This window comes from Jaculus jaculus, chromosome 1 (genome assembly GCF_020740685.1).
Source record: "Jaculus jaculus isolate mJacJac1 chromosome 1, mJacJac1.mat.Y.cur, whole genome shotgun sequence".
Lineage (NCBI taxonomy): Eukaryota > Metazoa > Chordata > Mammalia > Rodentia > Dipodidae > Jaculus > Jaculus jaculus.
In genome coordinates this window covers 240,399,779-240,420,436 of record NC_059102.1, presented here as the reverse complement: position 1 = coordinate 240,420,436, position 20,658 = coordinate 240,399,779, and the positions used below count along the sequence as shown (strand labels likewise).

Sequence of the window (20,658 nt, the reverse complement as noted above, 5' to 3'; positions counted from 1 at the left end):
TCTTTTGTTCCATAACTATAAAACCTTCGTGAAATTGTTAACACACTGGATTGTAGAATTTGGGGTAACTAAATCTGTGTCCTCAGACCATGGACACTCATATTTGGCTTCAGAATAAACTATCTCTTATCCCCTTTGAGGTGAGAGCTGTGTTTTTTGTGTTGACATATACTAATATTTATAAATGCAACAACTTCAACAATTCGCTTATGCAATGAGCTAAAAGGCTACCACAGACTTCTTGTTGAAGGAAATATACTGATGGCAAATAAGCAAAGGAAAGGATGTTCCACATCATATGTTCACATCAAATGTCATTAGGAAAATGCAAGTCAAGTTGATATCAATGAGACACCATAACACATATCTGAAACTCCAGAATGCTGACAGCACCAAATACTGGCAAGGTGCAGAGCAAGGGGGATTCTCATGCATGGCTGGTGGGAATGTAACATGACATAGTCACTTTGGAAGACAACTGGTGGTTTCTTGAGAAACTAAACATGATCTAACCATGAAATCCACTGATTACACTCCTTGGTATTTACCAAAAGGACCTCAAAACATGCACACCACAAAACTGTATATGGAAGTTTACAGCAGTGAATAACTACCTGTAAACACAATTTCTAAAATTTAGAAGCAACCAAAACTTCCAACCAAGTAGAAAAATTGATTAAAAACTACATTATATGTATGTATAAAATGTGTCAATAAATTTTAAAAAGAGAAGAAACCTATGGTAATCCAGACAATATTTTTCAGTGCTAAAAATAAATGCTTTATTAAAGTCATGAAAATATTAAACAAAAACTTAAATGCACTTTACAAAGTAAAAGAGGACAATCTAAAAAGGCTGCATATCACATGATTACAACCATACAGCACTCTGGAAAGAGCAAAGCTTGGCAGACAGTAAGATTATCAGTGATTGTCAGGAGCCAGGGGAGGGACTAGTATCAGGGGAAGCACAGGAGAGTTTTATACAGGGAAAATTCTCTGTATGCTCCTATGATGATAGAAGCATGTCATTGAACACATCCAAACCCACAGAGTGCACAGCACCAAGAGTGAGCCCAAGGTGAGCTGTGTGTTTAGTGTATGGTGAGGTGCCTGTCCATGTCATTAGACTGTAACAAATGTGCCATCATATGAGGGACAATGACAATGGGGGAGACTGTGCATGGGTGGGGGCAGCATACCCACAGCTGGCCTTGACAGAAGCAATTCTAAGACCATGGGAGGTATAAAACATATGTTTATAAATTAACAAAATATGTAAGGCTGATATAGAAAAATCAGAAATATTTCTTAAGAGAAATTATGATAGCACATATATGCTTGTAAACAAGGAAGACTAAAGATGTAAAGATCAGTTCAACCAAAACAGATTAGTAGAGTCAAATAATCTAAAATGTAGTGTGTGCGTATGTGTGTGTGTGTGCGTGTTATATGCAAGCACAAAGGGCCAAGAACAGCCTGGGAACAAATGAAGAACCAGTGGAGAAAGGATATTTACTAAATCAAATATGAAAACAGGGCTGGAGAGATGACTTAGCAGTTAGGGCACCTGTCTGCGAAGCCAGAGGACCCAGGTTCAATTCCCCAGGACCCACATAAGCCAGATGCACAGGGTGGCACATGCATCTGGAGTTCATTTGCAGCAGTTGGAGACCCTGGCACAGCCATTCTCTCTCTCTAACTGCCTCTTTGTCTCTCTAATAAACAAATAAATAAAAACTGAAAATATGTTACGAACCCAGACAGTATGGTGCTAATATAAGTACAGAAAGGCCAGAGGAATAAAAAAGGAAGCCAAGAAACAGATCTGTGCAGATAGAAACATTTCAGTTATGACATGGGAACCCCAGAAAACAGGACTGAGAGTACCCTTTTCATTAAGTGGTGCTTAGACAAGTGTCCACTGGAGATAAAACAATGCCACACTCTATCTTATCCCATGTAGAATAATCAATTACAAGTAAATTAAGCACTCACATATGAAACACATGAAGAACTCCTACAAGGTCTGATAATAGCAAGCATTGGAAGGGTTGGAACAACAGGAATTGTCTCTGCTGTTATGAATCTAATATGATCATTTTGGAAAACACTGTGCATTATCTACTATAGTTAAAGATTTCTACCAAATCCATGAAAGAGAGCCCTTCCACAAATGCTCGTGTTCCAGAACACACACACGTACTCTCTGTCTGTCTGTCTGTCTGTCTGTCTCTCTCAGAAGAACATTCTTCACGATTGACCCAAACTCATAATGTCTCAAAGGTACATCAACAGTAAAATGGAGAAAATGTGGCACAGTCATAGCTAGGGTATAGCAACAAATACGATATAGCAATGAAGTAAGTAATAAGTAGTATATTTTTGTGAATATTCCCAAATATTTGTGGATGTTCCAAAAAATATTAAAAATATCTAAATATGAATAGTAGAACATTATATAGCAATGAATATGAACAAATTCCACCTTCTAGATTTTAGCCATGTCCTACTTTTTAATATGTTTTTTTAAAACATTTTTAACTTACAAGCAAAGAGAGAGAGAAGAAAGACAGAGAAATTGGGTGTACCAGGGCCTCCAGCTGCTGCAAACAATTCCAGATGCGTGCACTTCTTTATGCATTCAGCATTAAGTGGGTACTGGGGAATTGAACCTGGGTCATTAGGCCTTTTAGTCAAGTGCCTTAACTGTTGAGCCATCTCTCCAGCCCATGTGTCACTTTTTTACTTAGTGATGGTGATGTGCTTTTTTCTTTAAACATTGTATGTGAAATACATTTTATGTATATTTTGGTATATGAGACAATTATATATGTACATATACATTGAGTTCTGCTCTGACGGCAGATATGGAGTTCCTTTTGACTCACTATTATAACTGATGTCTATAGTGCTGAGCACATGTGAGTGTTTCATAAATAATAAATAGCTACATTTAAGCAGTTGAGTGGTAAAAGGTAGTTAGTCCTGGACTGATCAATTAGTAAGAGCACACTGAGTGCTGTGATGGCAGGAGAGACACACTGTCCAGAATCAGAAACTGAAATCTGGATGTGTGTACTGGCTGTGAATTCCCAATGCCATGAGGAAACCTTTTTTCCTATAATAGTAAAAATGAAACCAATAGCTACCATTTGGCAAATAACAGCTATGTGCTAAGTGCTTTTAGCTGTGTTACCTCATTTAATCTTCACAGTATCTCTGCAATGTGTTAATTTTTTCTTTCTTATTAATGATTAGGAAATTGAGATTCAGAGAAATTGGGCAATATTCCCCCAAATCACGCTGGTGGCCAAACAAAGGGTAAGACCCAAGTCTCATGCTTCTTTTCTTTGATGCTGCCATATTCACTGCTTTTTACTTGGTTCCTTCATCAATAACATGAGGACCAGTGATGCCTGTGTAAGGCTCAAAAGAGACAATGAACTTAAAAGCACACTCCAATGTAATAAAAATCATATGTAATAAGCATTTCCTGTAGGCCTGAACAAATGAAACAGATGTTTTTTGCCCACACTGAGCTTTTCAACTAGTTGTAAAAGGAAAGCTATGTAAACAGGAAAACTAGGAACACACATCAATAAGCTGATTTAAGGAAGTTACCAGGAACAGCATGTAATACAGACTAAATGGTAAGAATAGCATCAAGTGGATAGACTACTTGACTGTGTGGGGACCCTGGCCTTCCAGGTTTGTCCTGTCACCACCCTTCACATAGTACAAAGGAGTTCTGCTAGGGCTTACTGTAAAATTCCACTATGAAGCCCAGGAGGGCCTTCAGTTCTCCTGCTTCAGCTTCCTGAGAACTGGGATGACAGGTATGTGCCATCACACATGACTTCTTATATTTAAGTTTTATTGAAGCATAATTTTCCCAAAGTAAAATTCACCCTTTTTCAAACACACAGAGTTGTGTAACTACCACCACAATTAAGAAATAATATTTCCGGGCTGGAGAGATGGCTTAGCGGTTAAGCGCTTGCCTGTGAAGCCTAAGGACCCCGGTTTGAGGCTCGGTTCCCCAGGTCCCACGTTAGCCAGATGCACAAGGGGGCGCACGCGTCTGGAGTTCGTTTGCAGAGGCTGGAAGCCCTGGCGCGCCCATTCTCTCTCTCCCCCTCTATCTGTCTTTCTCTCTGTGTCTGTCGCTCTCAAATAAATAAATAAATAAATAAAAATTTTTAAAAAAAAGAAATAATATTTCCACCTCCCACAAAAGTTTGCTTGTGCCCCTTTGTAATTATCCTCCCCCTCCACTCCTACCTCAGTCCCTAGAAACCACTGATCTAATTTCTATCCCTATGGTTTTGCCTTTCCCAGAATGCATAGGCCTTATTAAAAAATATGTTTTATATTTTATTTATCTATTTGTGAGAGAGGAGGACACAGAAACAGGCAGATAGAGAGAATGGCCATGCCAGGGACTCTAACCACTGCAAATGAACTCCAAACTCATGCCCCACCATGTGCATCTGGTATATGTGGGAACTGGAGAATCAAACCTGGGTTCATGGGCTTTGCAGGCATGCACCTTAACTGCTAAGCCATCTCTCCAGCCCCTAGAAATTTTTTTTTAATACACAACTCACTATACACATCAAGTTGTTGATTTTCAATCTTTCATTGCATTCACAACGAAACCCAAATGCCCCCCTGTGGCCCTTCCATGACCAGCAAGCCCCACAGGCTGTCTACCTGTCTCATTCACTTTTCTATCTCTGTCATCCAGTTTCATTAGCTTTGTTTTTACCCATGTTTGTTTTGCTTCAAGACCTTTGCATGCTCTGACCTGCTTTTTTATCTCTTCTCTCCCCCAATCACTTTTCATTATTTAACTCCAATTTTCCCCTTCAGGGAAATAACTGTATGAAATGGCCTTGGGCCTTTATTTGCTTACACTCTTCCATGCACACTGCTATTTTGTCCTTGAAAGTAGGAGCATGTCTATCTTATTGAAGGCACTATTCCTGGAAGCTTAGAAAATACAACAATGCAACTGGCCTCCCACTGGTATTTGTAAAATGAATAAGCATGCGCCAAAGTAAACAGAAAATAGTGAGGTTCATATGGTTAACATTAAAAAGTACTCAATGAAGAAATCATCTCATATTCTCACATGGGGGCAGGGGAACAGGAGGAGTTCCCAACTATATTCTCCCTTCTGCTAGTCTACCATCTCCTTCCCAGAATTCCCAACTATATTCTCCCTTCTGCTAGTTTACCACCCCTTCCCAGAGTTCCCAGTGATGGGACTATGGAGAAATTGGGAGATGCAGTGGGTGCCTCTCCTGGTCTTGCCAACTTGCAGGCTAGTCCATCTAAAACATAGGCTCCCAGCTCTCCACTTGCCCTGGCTAGAGCTCCCCAACATAGCCAACTGTGCCTTTCTATCCACTCCATGTAAATTCAACCTGGGACCCCAGGAAGTTGTTTTGTCTTCAAGCTCTGGAGTGTCACCATTAGCATGTTGGAAAGGAGAAACCAGATCTTCCGGCAACCCATTCCAACCTGGCAAACTCACACCCTCAGTGGAGAGCTCACATGGACCAACACCCACCTGTGTCCACAATTCCCTGAGCTGATGTTCCAGTTTTCTTTCTCAATTAGCATCAGAATTCCCAAACCTTACTTTTGTCATCTTTATTATGTTTGTAGGGTTGGTCAAAGGAGAATGATATAATTCCTTTGCCATAGAAATATCTGGTTTCCTGGACAGCAGGGGTTAAATTATACCCTCAAGTTTGGAATAGTCCAGTTTCCAAATGTGAGGATGCTAAGTCATAGAAAAGCTAAGGAACTTTCCAGAACCACAGGAACAGATACAAACTTGAATCTCTTGACTCCTACTCCAGACTTCTTTCTACCTTTGATATGTGTTTGAGTTTTGCTTCTATCCCTTTGTCTTTACTAAAACTGTCTTTTCAACAATAGCTTTAATCACCAAATACAATGAATGGCCTTTTCTCAGCCCTTGACTTCTTCCCACAGCTCATTCACACATGTGTTTTCCACAACTGGCAGGGAGTTTGGAGGCTTCCTTATCTTCTCTATGTCTGGCTGCTTTTGCCAGGATCTATTTACATATAGATCCAGGCAGGTGGGTTGCCTAGCTCATTTCCACCATGGTGGGCTTCTTCCTTGGGACCTGCTTCTCCTGCTCATCTGTATATACATCCTAGGGTATTATATCCACTCTCAAAATCCTACCACAAAGTGCAGCTGAGCCCAGTTCTCCTAGCCCAAACCCCTCTTCTAAATTCCCGAAGTATCTCCCACACATGTAAACTGCTCAACATTTCCAGAAAGTCGCCTGGAGTATCTGAAATTCCTACTGTCCCTGGCTGTGGCTCTCTCTGCTGCTGTGCTTCCGGTATGTGGGCATGGGTAAGTTCCACCACAAAGGTTCAAATTGGACAAATGCTCTCATCCCCGTGTTCAACTAATTGCCAGATCTCAATTATTTTGCCTCTGAAATCATTCCCCCTCCACCCTTGCCTCCAACTTTCTCATTGCCTTTTCTCTCAATGCCATACTTCAGACTATATTGTTTGCCAAGTTCACCTTAAGCCTTCTCCATCCTGCTGTCCCTACAGGGCATGTTGCCATATATAACCCCTAGCAAAGTGATCAGAGAACCCCAAAGATCAGCCCCACTCCTCCATTCCAACCATTTCTCATATTCAGACTCAAGACTGCCCACTGTGCCCTGCTAGGCCACACACTTGAGTCCTGCTTTTGGGCTTTAGCTAACACTTTGTTCATCTCTCAAGCCCTACCCTGGTTGTCAGAATGATTCAGGTTGTAAGGGATAGAACTCTAGGCTCTGATTACTTTGTACAGACTAAGGATTTGCACAGTGGTAGCAATATAAGGCCCTAGGTTCAATCCCCAACACAACAATAAGATAAACACAGAATAGTTGTCAAGTTAGTTTGTATAAAATATAAGCTCTAACTGGTTATAATTGTTAGCTTCAGACATAATAAGAAGGTTTTTCTCTTCCTCTTCTTCCCATTCCATTCCCCAATTTCTCCAAGCCTCCACCTAACTCATCATAAGTAAGCTTCTTCCTGAAAAGATGATGGAGATGTGAAAACCTGGTCATAGACAGCTCCAGGTTTTCACCATCCCATTGCCTCTTTGGAATCCCAACTGAAAATCTTTTTTCTTATAAAAACTCCAGAGAAAGGCCTAGTTTTGAGTTACATGCCCATCTCCACCTCCATTACTGGAGCAAGGCCTATGTCATGTAGCCATTCTATCTTGGAGCAGTAGTAGACCTCTGACAGGCAATCCCACTGGAGAAGTCTGCAATGATTAAAACAACAGGAATCCACCAAACTTTTATTTCTTTAATTAGCTCCCTCCCAACTTAACTCCATATTTTGTCTGTATTCAACCTGCCACTGCTGCCTCACGTATACTCTCACTTCTCCCACTGGTCTCCTTCCATGGATCCAGCTCTCTGATAGCACAGATTGGAGCCCCCTGTGATTAGCACAGAGCCTTCACCAAAGGTGTGGCTCCAGAAAAAGAGGAATTTCACAGTCTGCAACTACTGTGATCAATTATTTAAGAGACTTGATTCCCCTGGGATTTCACTTGTTCACCACTGATTCTCCAACCACCTAGAACAGGGCCTACCACATAACAGCCTCTAGGTAACTACTGGCTAAGTGAATGTATGTGTTCTGAGTCAAATAAAGCTTACAAGTCCTTAGAACTACAGTAAATGCACATAGATAATTTCTTTCTTCTCGCTTCAGACAGAAAAAGAAATGTGAAGACAAAAGCTTCTTCTACTCCTGAAATTCACATACTCCATCCTCACCCCTAGATGCATCACTTCTTCTTCCCTGCACCTTTAACTTTTGCCTCCATTGGGACTCCCTTTTAGCTTTCCAGTGTAACTAAGCCCCTCCATGTTAGCTAAGCCCTCCCTGGACCTTATGCTCCCTCTTGCTTCTACCTTAATCTTCCTTTTTGCCAAGTGTGATATGATAGTAGGTGGGTCTTCATTCATGGCCCCCATCAATTTTCTCAAACCAGTATACTTAATTCCCACTTCAATTGGGATTTTTCTCCCACCACTCCATGGAAAGTGCTCTTGCCAGGTGTGGTAGTTGTAAATGCATGTCCACCATAGACTCAGGTGTTTAATTAAAATTAAGTTTATGGCTTCAGGCCCTAACAGACTCCTGCTACAGGAGGCATGTCCCTGGGGGTGGACCTGAATTCCAGCCCAAAGGTGTGCAGAGAAGTTTAAGCTCTGGCAGGGTCCTGCTTGTTCATGTTGGCTGCTTTTGGTGTTTGCTGGCTATTTAGTTGTTTCTCTCTGCTTGGAGATATGGAAGCAGCTTCTTCGACCATAGATAGAACTTCCCCTGGATCTGTACACTTGAAGTAAACCCCTTCCTCCCATCAACTGTGTCTGGTTTGGATGTTCATCCCAGCAATGTGGAGGCGTCTACAATGCCAAGGTAATTAACAATCTGCCAGACTCAGTAGACACCTGCCGATCTTCATTGTATCTGGCTCCAGCAACATCTGACTTTTTTGAAATGCTTTTCTGCCTTGAGTTTCATGATGCTGCTCTCAGGCTCCCCTACCAAAACTACTCTTATTTTCTGGTGCAGATGTGTGAGTGTGTGTGTGTGTGAATACACATGCTGACACATTCTCTGCCTTCTTGTCCCTTCTTACTCAGCCTGCTGAGGTTAACAGCTTCCACAGAATTCACTACCCATGCCACCACAGAATTCCAAATTCACCCTTCTCCCCTGGAAAGTTCTATCTCATAATTCATACAGCCAACTGCTTACCACGGACCTACATTTGGATGGCCACAAGCATCATTAAAATGACCAAATGAAGCCATCATTTTCCCAAGTCTTCCCTCCTCTTTCCTTATGTATTCTCCTAGCTTAGAAAATGGTACAACCATCCCACCAGTAGCCTCATCAGGAATCGTGGACTCATTCTTGTCAATGCTTGCTACAATCCATGTCTTTCTCAATGTTCTTTCACCAATCTCCAGGCAACTTCAATTATTCCACTTCCAACATATACCTTAAGCCTATCTCCCTTTCCCACACACTGCTACTGCTTTAGCGTATTTCTTCCTACCTTCCCACCTGCTCTCCCAACCTTGAGACCTGACTCCCCCAGTCCACTGATTCTGCCATTCATTGCCTAAAAACTTTTGGTAGCAATTCATTATTAGCATAATAAATAAGGCCTTTCAAGATCTGGAGTCTGTCTCATCTTTCCCTCTCATTTCTTTTTCTTTCTTTCTTTCTTTTTTTTGGGGGGGGGGTTCGAGATAGGGTTTCACTCTAGCCCAGGCTAACCTGGAATTCACTATGTAGTCTCAGGGTGGCCTTGAATTCACAACAATCCTCTCCCAAGTGCTGGGATTAAAGGCGTGCACTACCATGCCTGACTTTCCCCTCATTTCTTAACACACTGTGATGATGGATCTCAGGGCCTTTGCACATTCTGGTCCTATGCTGGCTTTACTTTTGTTTTCGTTTTTCCCATATGACTGACTACCATTTGTTTTGAAGTCTCTCTCAGCTCACCTGCAAGTTTTCTCTTTTCCTGAACTTCCTGACTCAGAAAGTCCCCCTATTCTTCCATAGCATACTGTGAACACAGACTTCATGGCACTTTTTGCCATGAAGTACAAGAGCCTCTTACATATAAGCTCTCTTGACATACTGTCTCTCGAGGACAAAGACAGACCTTCCTGTGTGCCTCTGCATACCATGTTTATGCTCTGTACTCATAAGTACTTATGGATGAGTGGATTTCCTAGTACCCTGTCTTCCCCCAGTCTTCTCTAAACCACTTTTCTCTACCAAAGCCAAAGTTCTCAGAGGCAGCTTCTCTCTGTTGCTGTATGAACACTGGCTCACACTTCTGAGGTGCAAATGGAAAAGTATTTCTGTTCTCTGGATAGTTACTAAGCAATACTGGTATCCCATCACCTGCAGAAGAAATCTAGCACCACTGGGCCCTTGCTGGGCTCTGTCTCCAATCTTAGCCAAAGCTGGCACATCCCATTTACAAGTGGATCTGGATCCCACATCCCAGACTCCAGATTCCTGCTGCATACACTAGTGGTGGTTGACAGTAAGAACTATTGTGAAGTGAAAAGACAAGTTTTAGAATTAGACCAATCATTGACTAATCAAACAGGTCACTTAGTAACCTATTTGGCCTTTATCAAGTCACCTAACTTCTTATCTGTAAAACAGAACTGCTGACTATTTTCTCATGGGCTAGCATAAGAAACCAAGTAAAGATAATAGACTAAAAATGGTGAACACAAGGGGCTGAAAACATGGGTTAGCAGTTAAGGCACTTGCCTGCAAAGCCTAAGGACCCAGGTTCAATTCCTCAGTACCCACATAAGCCAGATGCACAAGGTGGCAATGCATCTGGAGTCTGTTTGCAGTGGATGGATGCCCTGGTGCACCCTTTATCTCTATTTTTCTCTCTCTCTCTCTCATAAATAAAATATTCAAAAAAAATTAAATGGTGAACATGACCTATGGCCACAGAAGTTCCCACGAGCATTCTGACTGAAGTAAAATAATGTTACATTCTTGAGCACCTTTTTCATTTTTAATTCAGTCATTATTTTTTAAGCAGTTCCTTTGTACTAGGTACTAGTTCCAGTGCTGTATTACTTTAGGAAGTCCTACTAGGAAAAGAGCACCAAGACTATAAGGAATAGGCAGAGAAAACACCTAATTAATGTACACATACACACCTAATTAATGTGTGATATACAGGTGACCTAAGGTCACTTCTAAGGCAGAGAAAACTATTCCTATAAGCAGTTTTCTTTCTCTTTTCTTTTTCTTTCCTCTCGTCCCCCCCCCCCCACCTTTATTTTTCCTTTTTGGAAATAGAAACTTGGTATGTAATCTGACAGAATTCATTGTGTGGACCAGGCTGGCCTTGAACTTGCAGTGACTCTTCTGATTCTGCCTGCTGCTGAGATTACAGGCATGGGTCATAATGCCTAGATTATATAAATAACAATTTTTCTTTTACAGAAAACTTATGTGTGATCTAAGATATACCTAGGAATTCTAGGTAAATCCTTGACCAGAATCATAATCTTATACTTCACCTTCCATTCTTTTTTCTCCGTGCTTCTCAGATGGTTGACAAATGAAGAGACAAATCCAGGGCATTGACTATCAGCCTTGCAGGATTGTATTTTACCTGAAATTTTTAGAGCTATGAAAAGCACAATGTTTTTCCTCTTCCTTGTAAAGAAAATTAGAACTAAAGATGGCTCAGAAGATAAAAGCTGTGGGTGGTAAATACTCCCACCATTTCCCATTGCATTTCAGGCTTCTAGGTTTCTCTTTGCATTCACTGCTATCTTAGAACTTGAACCCCAAAGAAGCTGGAGCAATTCCAGGATGCCAGGCCCAGGAAAAGCCTGAATCCAGTTAAAAGATGAACAAACTGAGGCCCAGAGGGGATAAACGATCTGTTCAGAGTCATGCCAAAGGAGACAGGCAAAATTACAACACAATCTCCCACTCCTCCCTGTAACAATCTGAAAATCTCCAAGTTTCTCAAACATTGGGCCCCTAAACCCAGATCAGTTCCTTTGCACACAACCCTCCTCAGTGAAAGGCAAGGCTGTCTTGGCTTCTAATCACCCTAGAAGCCACAGACTAACTACTTCTCTCTCCTACGTCAATGGCTCTCTTTTCCCAGTAACATCCGGTTTGGTTCTAACAAGACATTTTCAGATCCTCTTCTTTGGTTTATATCTGCATGAAAAGTTTGGTTAAGGGCACCTTTCTCAAAATACTTCTCAGAGCTGTGGCTTTGCTGGCTGGCGAAGCTTTGTGGGTGAGGTTACTATTCTGTAATTTTCTGAGCTTTGAAAGTACTCTCAGGGGTATCCTGCACCCCCTCAGGATGGAACCATACCCAGTGCTTTTACATTTAGACCCCCAAGACTTTGACAACAAAGAGCATTCCAAATTTCGTAGGCCATTCAGAATGGGGAAAGAGCTTGGTCTAGCTCTTTTAGAAAGCACCCTCCAAGGAGCAGAGGCAGGGTGGCTGGTCTAGACTTCAGTGCTCTTCCCCACCCTATCCTCTTGGGCTGAAACAACTGCGCCATCAAAAATGTCACGTCAGTTATGACAACATGATTTGTTATATAACTGGTGCTGCAGAGCAAGCAATGGGAAGAAGCCATGAGTATGAACCACAACACCCTTCTTGTGGCTTTCAGGGTGGCTAATACTGGAAGGGAACACCAATAATAAAACAAATAAAAAATAAAACCTAAATCTAAAGCTAACATTTGTACAACAATCTCTATGTTCTTGACACTGTGTATTCCATATGTTAACTAATTTCATGCTTGCAACCACCCTGGTCACTGGTTTTATTAGAGCCCCTTTCACTGTGCAAGAAAACTGAGGGACCAAAGTTAAGTAATTGTCTAAGTTTGCATATCTAGTTGGTAGTAGAGTCAAGATGGGAAGGCAGGAAGCCTGGCTGTAGAATAATGTTCTGAATCTCTCTAATTGCTCCTATTCCAGAGAAGCTTTCTAACCTGCTTCTCCAAGTGAACAGCTACCTATTCCCCAGGACCAGTCAGCTGGCCACCGCTTTTCCTTGCCTGGCCCCTCTGTAAATTGCTGAGTTGTTGGACAGTGTCCTTTCTACCAGTACTGGGTAGCAGAATGAGAGAGATGGGATAAAACAAGAATGTGGAAAGAATGTAAGAGCCATAGGTTGGGAAGGAATATCCAGAGACATAGCCCTGCCCACAATGACAGACTGCTGTTCTCATAACTCATAACCTACAACTACATGGTGAATACCAGCAATTCCACTAAGGAGGGCTCTCAGTGGAGTGGGGGCAGGGAGGAGGGAAATGATGGTACCAACATGATGTGTGCATACAAAATTTCTACTTATTAAAAATAAACAGGAATGGGATGCCAAGCCAAGCAAATTATTCCTGGAATGGAGTTCACTGGAGCATCTTTAGGCTTTATGTGATGGTGCAGTCAACAAATGTGACGTACCCTCCTCATGGCACCTGCAGGTTTTAAAGCATGGTTGCACACGTACATGAACATTCATCCTTTGTCAAGTTCTGAGTTGTGCCTTAAGGTCAGTTTTGGAGATGTCCCTTCCCAAATGTTTGTTCAGCTTGGAATCTTCCATCACCATTACTCACCATCTTTCAGGCTTCTGTGATAATGGCCTATCTAAACACAAGTTCCTGCATCTACGTGAGCATGTCAGAAAAACAGGACCTATTCTGCTCATACTGAACTATAAGGTTAACCGAGATGTTGTACCATAAGCAGCTGAAAACCATGAATGATGCTGTCCTATCTTTAGACAAATTCTGGATTCCTACTCAGTCATGTCAATCTGCATGAAGCTTCCCCTTCTTAATCTCACTGGCAACAACCTCTTCCACAAGCACACAGGTTGAATTTCAGAGCCCAATTGTGGCTTGAGAATTGCACAGTTGATTCGTGAACAGATCAGGTGGATCGCTTGCTGCTTTTCTGGCAAGAAGGACTGCTGGTATTTACAGCTCAGTGAACAGCAAGGAGGGATACAGCACCATCCATCAGCAAAGGAGAACTCATCTGTCACTTGATCTGACATTCTGTTCTCACTCACACTGTCTGCAAAGATCAAGGTGCATCCATTTAAATAAACATGGAGACAGAAGCAGGGGAAGGGGTAAAGCAGCCAATCAGATGACTGTGGAAATAACAAGCCACAAATTTAGAAGAGTAGGTCTCAGTGGACTGCTACTTTCCACAGAACACCTTGGGCATGGGTGGGAATGCACTTTTACTTCTTAAGAAAAGACTTTACTTTTTTATTTTTATTATTTATTTATTTGAGAGAGAGAGAGAGAGAGAGAGAGAGAGAGAGAGAGAGAGAGAGAGAATGGGTGTGCTAGGGCCTCCAGCTGTTGCAAAGGAACTCCAGATACATGTGTCCCCTTGTGCATCTGGTTTACGTGGGTACTGGAGAATCAAACCAGGGTCCTTAGGCTTCTCAGGCAAGTGCCCTAACAGCTAAGCCATCTCTCCAGCTCGGAATGCCCTTTGAGATGGCTACACTTTCACACAGTAATGATTACAAGTTATCACTCACCCTCACTAATGCCTGTCACTTAGTAGGTGCTGAAAAGAGGGGTGCTGAGAACATATAGGCTTGAATGAGAACCGAATAGCCAACACCCTCATTACAAAGTCAGGCTCAGCTGGGAGGAGAAAATTACTCGATTTATAGTATTGAGACCTTTTAAGACCCCTGACAGAGTGGTGTAAGAATACAACATGTGGAAGACCTGGAATGTTTCTGTGAGTGATGACTCCTTCAATCAGGCAAACCTTTACACTTTTATTTATTTATTTAGTTTTGGTTTTCCAAGGTAGGATCTCACTCTAGTTCAGGCTGACCTGGAATTCACTATGTAGCATCAAGGTGGCCTCGAACTCACTGTGATCCTCCTACTTCTGCCTCCCGAGTGCTGGGATTAAAGGCATGTGCCACCATGCCCGGATCCTTTACACTTATGTTATATTTTATTTTTATTTATTTGAGAAAGTGACACACAGAGAGGGGAGAGACAGAGAAAGAAAGAAAGAAAGAAAGAAAGAAAGAAAGAAAGAAAGAAAGAAAGAAAGAAAGAAAGAAAGAGGCATGTCAGGGCCTATAGCTATTGCAAATGAACTCCAGGCATGTATGCCACCTTGTGTATCTGACTTACGAGGGTCCTGGGGAGTGGAACCTTGGTCCTTAGGCTTCGCAAGAAAACACCTTAACTGCTAAGCTATTTCTTCAGACATACACTTATTATAAAATAGCACTGAACATGTACCTTGAAATTGAAGGCATATTTGAAATGATCCACTGTATTGTGTCCATTTAGGAGAAGACCACCAACTAGTAAGCCAGGTCTTTCTGCCAGCTTCAGACTCCATTCATAAAGGAAACATCTATTCAATGCTCTAGAGACACTTAGCCTGACCTGGGCCCTCCAGCAAACTCAGTACCTTCAATGAGGGAAAACTGTGATGCAAGGGCAACTCTACAGATCACGTTCTGTTTTCATCAAGTCCAAGAATTTGTCTGTTTTTGTTCAGAGCTGAGAAGTCACTGAAAATGATAGTCTATTGATTCTATGCCTCAAAATATAATTCAAAGAGACTACTTTGTAAAGGTTTAGAAATTCAGTAAAATATACATATTCCTTACATTTTTATTAGTCTAAATAGCTAAAGAGTATTACTGATTGCAAAATGATGAGACTATGTCACAGGTGAGGTCACAACTTCTTAAGATAAGCACAATTATTTGAAATGCCATGAAGAAAACAAAAGAGGGTCCTTGATTATATGCAACCCTATATTTGTGTTATCTCAATTATCACTGTTTATTCCTCAGAACTGAAATGTTTTGGATTGCATGACAGAGAACTCCCAAACACTAATTTAAAACCACACACATAAATGGGAGGGGGGACCAGAAAGCTATACTCAAATGAAACCTTTAATTAAGAAAAAATTGAAATTAGGTTTCTAAAAAGCATGGCAGTTTCCCCTTATGACATAAGTCACAAGAAAAATTCCAAAGGTTAGTCTCTCTACATTGTTCTGAGACTGATGAGGCTGGCAATATTTTGTTCCAAAGCAACACATGCCTGTCAGTCCTTTATGGCTTAACTTCAGCTACTATTGACATATATTGAGGCCTATTCCTTCTAACCAGCACACTGCAACATGGATGAGGGAAACAGCTCTCTGGAAGCACTAAAGCAAAGGGATTTATCAAATGAGTATCAATATCCTTCCAATCCAAAGAGCTGCACTACCAAAGTCCACTCCCCATGAGGAAATCACTGGACTCACAGGGCATTACCCATAGAGAACTCTATCTAATTCCACCTGCTCAGGTGAAAGGGCACAGCATCTGTATTAACTTACACATATTGCCTGATAGTTTAGCCACCAACTGCACTGCACAGAAAAGCAGGAAATTGTTTTCTGCTAATGCCACCTAGGCTTTCTGGCTTGGCCCCACCCAGAAAATGTGATCTTCCTGACTAGAAATTGCTCCCAGTCAGGTGGTGATCTCAAAACCCATCTCGGGAAATGAGGACTCCAAAGAATATGTCACCAGGATACAGTGACACCAATCTCACATTTTGTGGTTAATAAAACAAGTTCTGCATCCAGTTTGGCAGAAGGCCCTGCTCAGGCTTATTTCAAGCCAAGCTCATAGGAAAAGCTGTATTCATGAATGCTTTAGGAGGACAGGGCACTAGGGTCCCTTGTGGCAAAACTGACATGGGCCAAATGCCTTTCTGACCTTTTTAGCAATTTCAGTCAATTTCCTAAGGACAGTTAGTAAATTGTGCTTTTAAAAAGAAAAGGGGGGGGGTGGGCTGGAGAAATAGCTCAGTGGCTGAGGTGCTTGCCTGCAGAGCCTGGAGACCCTGGTTTGGTTCTTCAGTATCCTGTGGTATACACAGGGTGGTTCATGTGTCTGGAGTTTGTTTGCAGTGGCTGGAGGCCCTGGCTTGCCCATTCTCTCTCCATCTGCCCCCCCCCCCCTCACTCATAAATAAATGAGTAAATATATAAAATAATAAACAAGAAAAAATGGTTACAAAAATCTGTTTTGCTGGGTGTGGTGGCACACACCTTTAATCCCAGCACCCAGGAGGTGGAGGTAGAAGGATTGCTGTGAGTTTGAGGCCAGACTGAGACTGAATTCCAGGTCAGTCTGGACTAGAGCAAGACCTTAAGTCAAAAACAACAACAAAAATTTCAGTTTTGCCTGATCTTTTTCTCAAAACAACAACAATAACAACAACAACAAAAACACACACACACACACACAAAAAGTGTCCTATGGTGGTAAAGAAAGTGCAGGAAAAGAGAAGCAAGGCTCTGATTTTTGGTTGAATTGATTCAAACATCAAACACTTCATTTATCCCCTCCTCCGTGTAACCAAATACAAGACACTTAGGACTTCTCCCAGAAAGCCTAAGACAGCCTTTCAGATTTCCTTCCTGTCCCAGTACTTAATTAGGAATTTCCATTTTAAAGTGGCACACCTATCTCCTCAGAGAGCTCAGCCCTCTTTGAATAAATAAATAAAAAAAAGGCAAGGTAGCCTTTGGGCGACTCGGTATATATTTTTAAACTTCTTAATAAATCAACCTAGTTTATGGGACATGTTCAGAAAATGAAGCCTACAAGGTGCTTACGCGGATGCGAAGTTAATTTGCAAGCTTTAGCCATCCCCCCCTAGCTTTCCCTCCTCCACCCACCCACGAAGGTTTCCGAAAGCCTTCGGTGGTGGTGGTGCCTCCGAAGTAGCTCGGTCCTCTCCGCCAGGGCCCTGACTCGGCTCCGAACGCTGCCGAGTCCCTCCGAGCCCCGCGCCCAGGCCTGGCCGAGCCGAGCCGAGCCGAGCGCCGCCGAGCTCAGCCCCATCGACTTTTCCGGCCTCGGCTGGGCGCTGTCCACCACTTGCAACGCCTGAAACCTCACCGAGCTCCGATAGCTGAGGCTTCTACCCTACTCCCCAGCCTGCCGCAGCAGATTAGAGACTTTCGAAGTTTTGAAACGTCCCCCCACCCCCGCCTCCGCCGCCCCAGGAAGAAAGAGGTAGTGGCCCGGTTTGCATTTCACGATCCGCAAGGACTCCAGACAGATGCAACATGCACCTGGTTGCAAAGAGCAATTCCCCCAGGCCCCGCCTCCCCATCCATTTGGACTGCACAAGCTCCAGAGAAGCCCCAGGGCAAATTACCCGTGGCTCAGAAGGGTGCGGCGAGCCTAGGGGACCTGTGCGAAGAAAGCTCCAAGGGAGCTCCCGGAGCACAAATAAGAACATGTCAAACAGATGAGGGAAATTGTCTCCCAGTCGCTACTCCCTACCATCATGGCGCCGCCTGGAACCCGCTTGTCATGCCTGTTACACATGCAAGATTTTTTTTTTTTTTTTTTTTTTTGCCTCTTGGTTCTGAAACCGCAAGCGCGATCCGTCTCCCACCCACCTTCCCACGGAAGGGGATTTTATTTTCCATTGTTTTCCTATGGGATGCAATTACTTCGACTATTCTGTCAAGTTGAAAAATAATCATTTTTGTTTACTGCACAGCAACCTCTAATTAGGAGCTGTGTGTGCACAAAGGTGTCACAGCAAAGCGATGTGGAATCCTCACTAAACGGTCTTAACGAACTCCTCTGTCCTAAACTGACAAGACAACGGAAGCAGCAGGGCCAGTAGGCCCGGGAGGCGGACACCCCTTCCCTGCCGGCCACCCTTTTCTCACGCAAAGCTGCCTGTAGGCTCACCAGGAGCTGCCGAGTGGATGGGGCAAGAAGAGAGCCAGAGAGTGGGAAGGAGGGGCGAAGCTTCTTATTGGGGAAGTGTGGAAAGGGAGGAATATCCCATTTTGTTTTAATTTTCAACCATCACTCAAATCCACCTCCAGTTAATTAGGAGGGGAAACCGATATCTAAGACAGAAGGGGGCGGCGGCAAGTGGGGCTTGACATCTGTATTGTGGGTAGATTACATGGAACCCTGGCTATGCGGGGTGTAAATAACATCGATAAAGGCCATACAGTGAAGCAAGGGAAACAGCCGGTGTTGGAAGAGCAAACGCTGGCAGGGTCAGGGAGGAGACGGGCCTGGGGCAGCCAGGGCAGACACGCGTACCCCACTGAGTGTCCCCCTTCCATCTCTACTTTGGATACAGTCGAGCCTGTCACATCCGCTCAGAAACCCACCACTTCCCCTAGTACACGCCCCCTCCTCTAACCCTAGCCCATTTTTTTCTGGGGGGGGGGAGGGGGCTCGAAACAGCCATAGCCTCCAATTCAGCACCAAATTCATGAACAGCAAACACTGGGATCCTCCACCCCAGTCTAGGGCTGGGTCCCTTCCATGTTTTAGCCAAGTTCAAAATCACTGTCCAGAAGAACAAGGGGAAGTGGGATTTTTTGAGACGGGGTAGAGGTAGAGGGGAGAAACAGAATGAAGCAGTGACAGAAATGGAGGCACAGAAACACGAAATACTCCACAAGCCAGAGTTATGATCATAACCACGCCAATAGTGTGATGTTCTGATCAATATGGCGGACACTGTCATTCATACAACTACAGGCGCTCCTCTTCCCTCCCAAAAATTACCCACCCCAGGAGTTGGGGTGGGGGATCCAGAACCAACGTAGGGATTGGGGGAGGGGAGCCAAAGCCAGGTCTGTTTGCGTGTGTGCATGTGTGTGCACGAATTAAAAGCCAGGCCCAGAGTGCAATGTGGAGTGAGCAAGGTAATAAAAACGATTAAAAATTATTCTCAATAAAACTACAAATCCCAATGCCATAGGGACTTACTTCATCTGCTTCACAATGGTGCTTTTTCCTGATTCTCCAGCCCCTGTTGGGACAGACAGGGGGGGAAAAACTGATGAGTGTCAGTTTATGAGAACGGGAAGGGGGGGTGTAAGGCATGCGAGGGGGTGGGCGATCCTGGGCACATGGTGGTGCCAACTCGGGGACCAGGTCTCCCGGGGCGCAGCTGGAGTGGGGGAGCTAGCGGTAGGGGTGCGTTGCAGCCGGTCGAGGGATGGGGTGGCTGCCTCGGTCCTTACCCAGCAGGAGTAATTTCACGTCTTTGGCGGCGCTGATGCCATCTTCTTTGAGGTTTTTCTCAATCGCCTTGCTCCGCTCGAGGGCGGCTCTCTCCTCTGCGCTCAGAGTACATCCCATGGTGGCCCCTTCCCTGCCACAGCCCGTACGACTCGGCTGGCACGGCTCCCCGGCTCGGCGCGCCCCCCCACCCCCCCACAGAGCAGAGCCTGGACTCAAAGGGGGGGGAAAATCACTATATCCTCTTCTTGGCTGGGATCAAAAATGTCGAAAGACCAGAGCCCCCCCCCCAAAAAAGGCCGCTAACAAGATTCCAGCAGCGGAGACTCGCGGCAGCTGGCGGGGGTGGGGGGGCTCTAGGGGTGTCGAGGTGAGGGCTAGCCGCCGGGGTCTGGGGCTCCGGAACTGAAGGAGAAGGAGGAGCCCGCGGGCGGTGGAGGAACGGGCTGCAGGCACTGAGGCTTGTGCACGACCCAAAATAAATAAAATCGAGGCGTCGAGGCTGGATCCGCAGCCGGAGCCTGCGGAGGGTGGGGTGGGGGGCAGGGTGGGTCCTTCTGCCGCTGCTGCCGGAGGCGAAGGAGGAGGAGGAGGAGGCGGAGGAGGAGAAGGTGGAGGCGGCGGTGGCGGCGCGGGGTGTGGAGGGAGCGAGTTAGGGGTGCTGCTAGTGCATGTGCATCGCCGGTCCTCAGCCGTCGGTGCGTCCGCGGAGCCTGGGCCGACCCCCGCGCGCTGGGCAGGGATGGGCAGGGGGCCGGGCCGGGGGGTGGGGGGGCAGGTCTCTAGCGAGAGGCGGCGTCGCTGTCTCCCAGAGCTCGCATCGCTCGGTGGAGCCTATCACAGAGAGAGAGAGAGAGAGAGAGAGAGAGAGAGAGAGAGAGAGAGAGAGAGAGGGGATAGTGCGAGGGAGCCGCGGCCAGCGGGGAGCTCGAGGGAGAG

The 20,658-nt window shown here is 44.3% G+C and overlaps 1 protein-coding gene across 2 annotated transcripts in view; it reads right to left on the bottom strand.

Annotated features, from left to right (window-relative positions):
- The window catches only part of Gnao1 (G protein subunit alpha o1), a 191,631-nt gene extending 171,166 nt beyond the window's left edge, over positions 1–20,465 (bottom strand). Inside the window, exons 1-2 of one of the 2 annotated variants that reach the window (XM_045147552.1) lie at positions 19,722–20,465; positions 19,465–19,507 (exon numbers count right to left, since the gene is read on the bottom strand). In XM_045147552.1, coding sequence (XP_045003487.1) covers positions 19,465–19,507; positions 19,722–19,839 — 161 coding nt within the window. In that variant the 5' untranslated portion in view covers positions 19,840–20,465. The remainder of the gene's footprint in view (positions 1–19,464; positions 19,508–19,721) is intronic. The other variant, XM_045147557.1, reaches the window with a different exon arrangement.
- Positions 20,466–20,658: the final 193 nt, after the last annotated feature.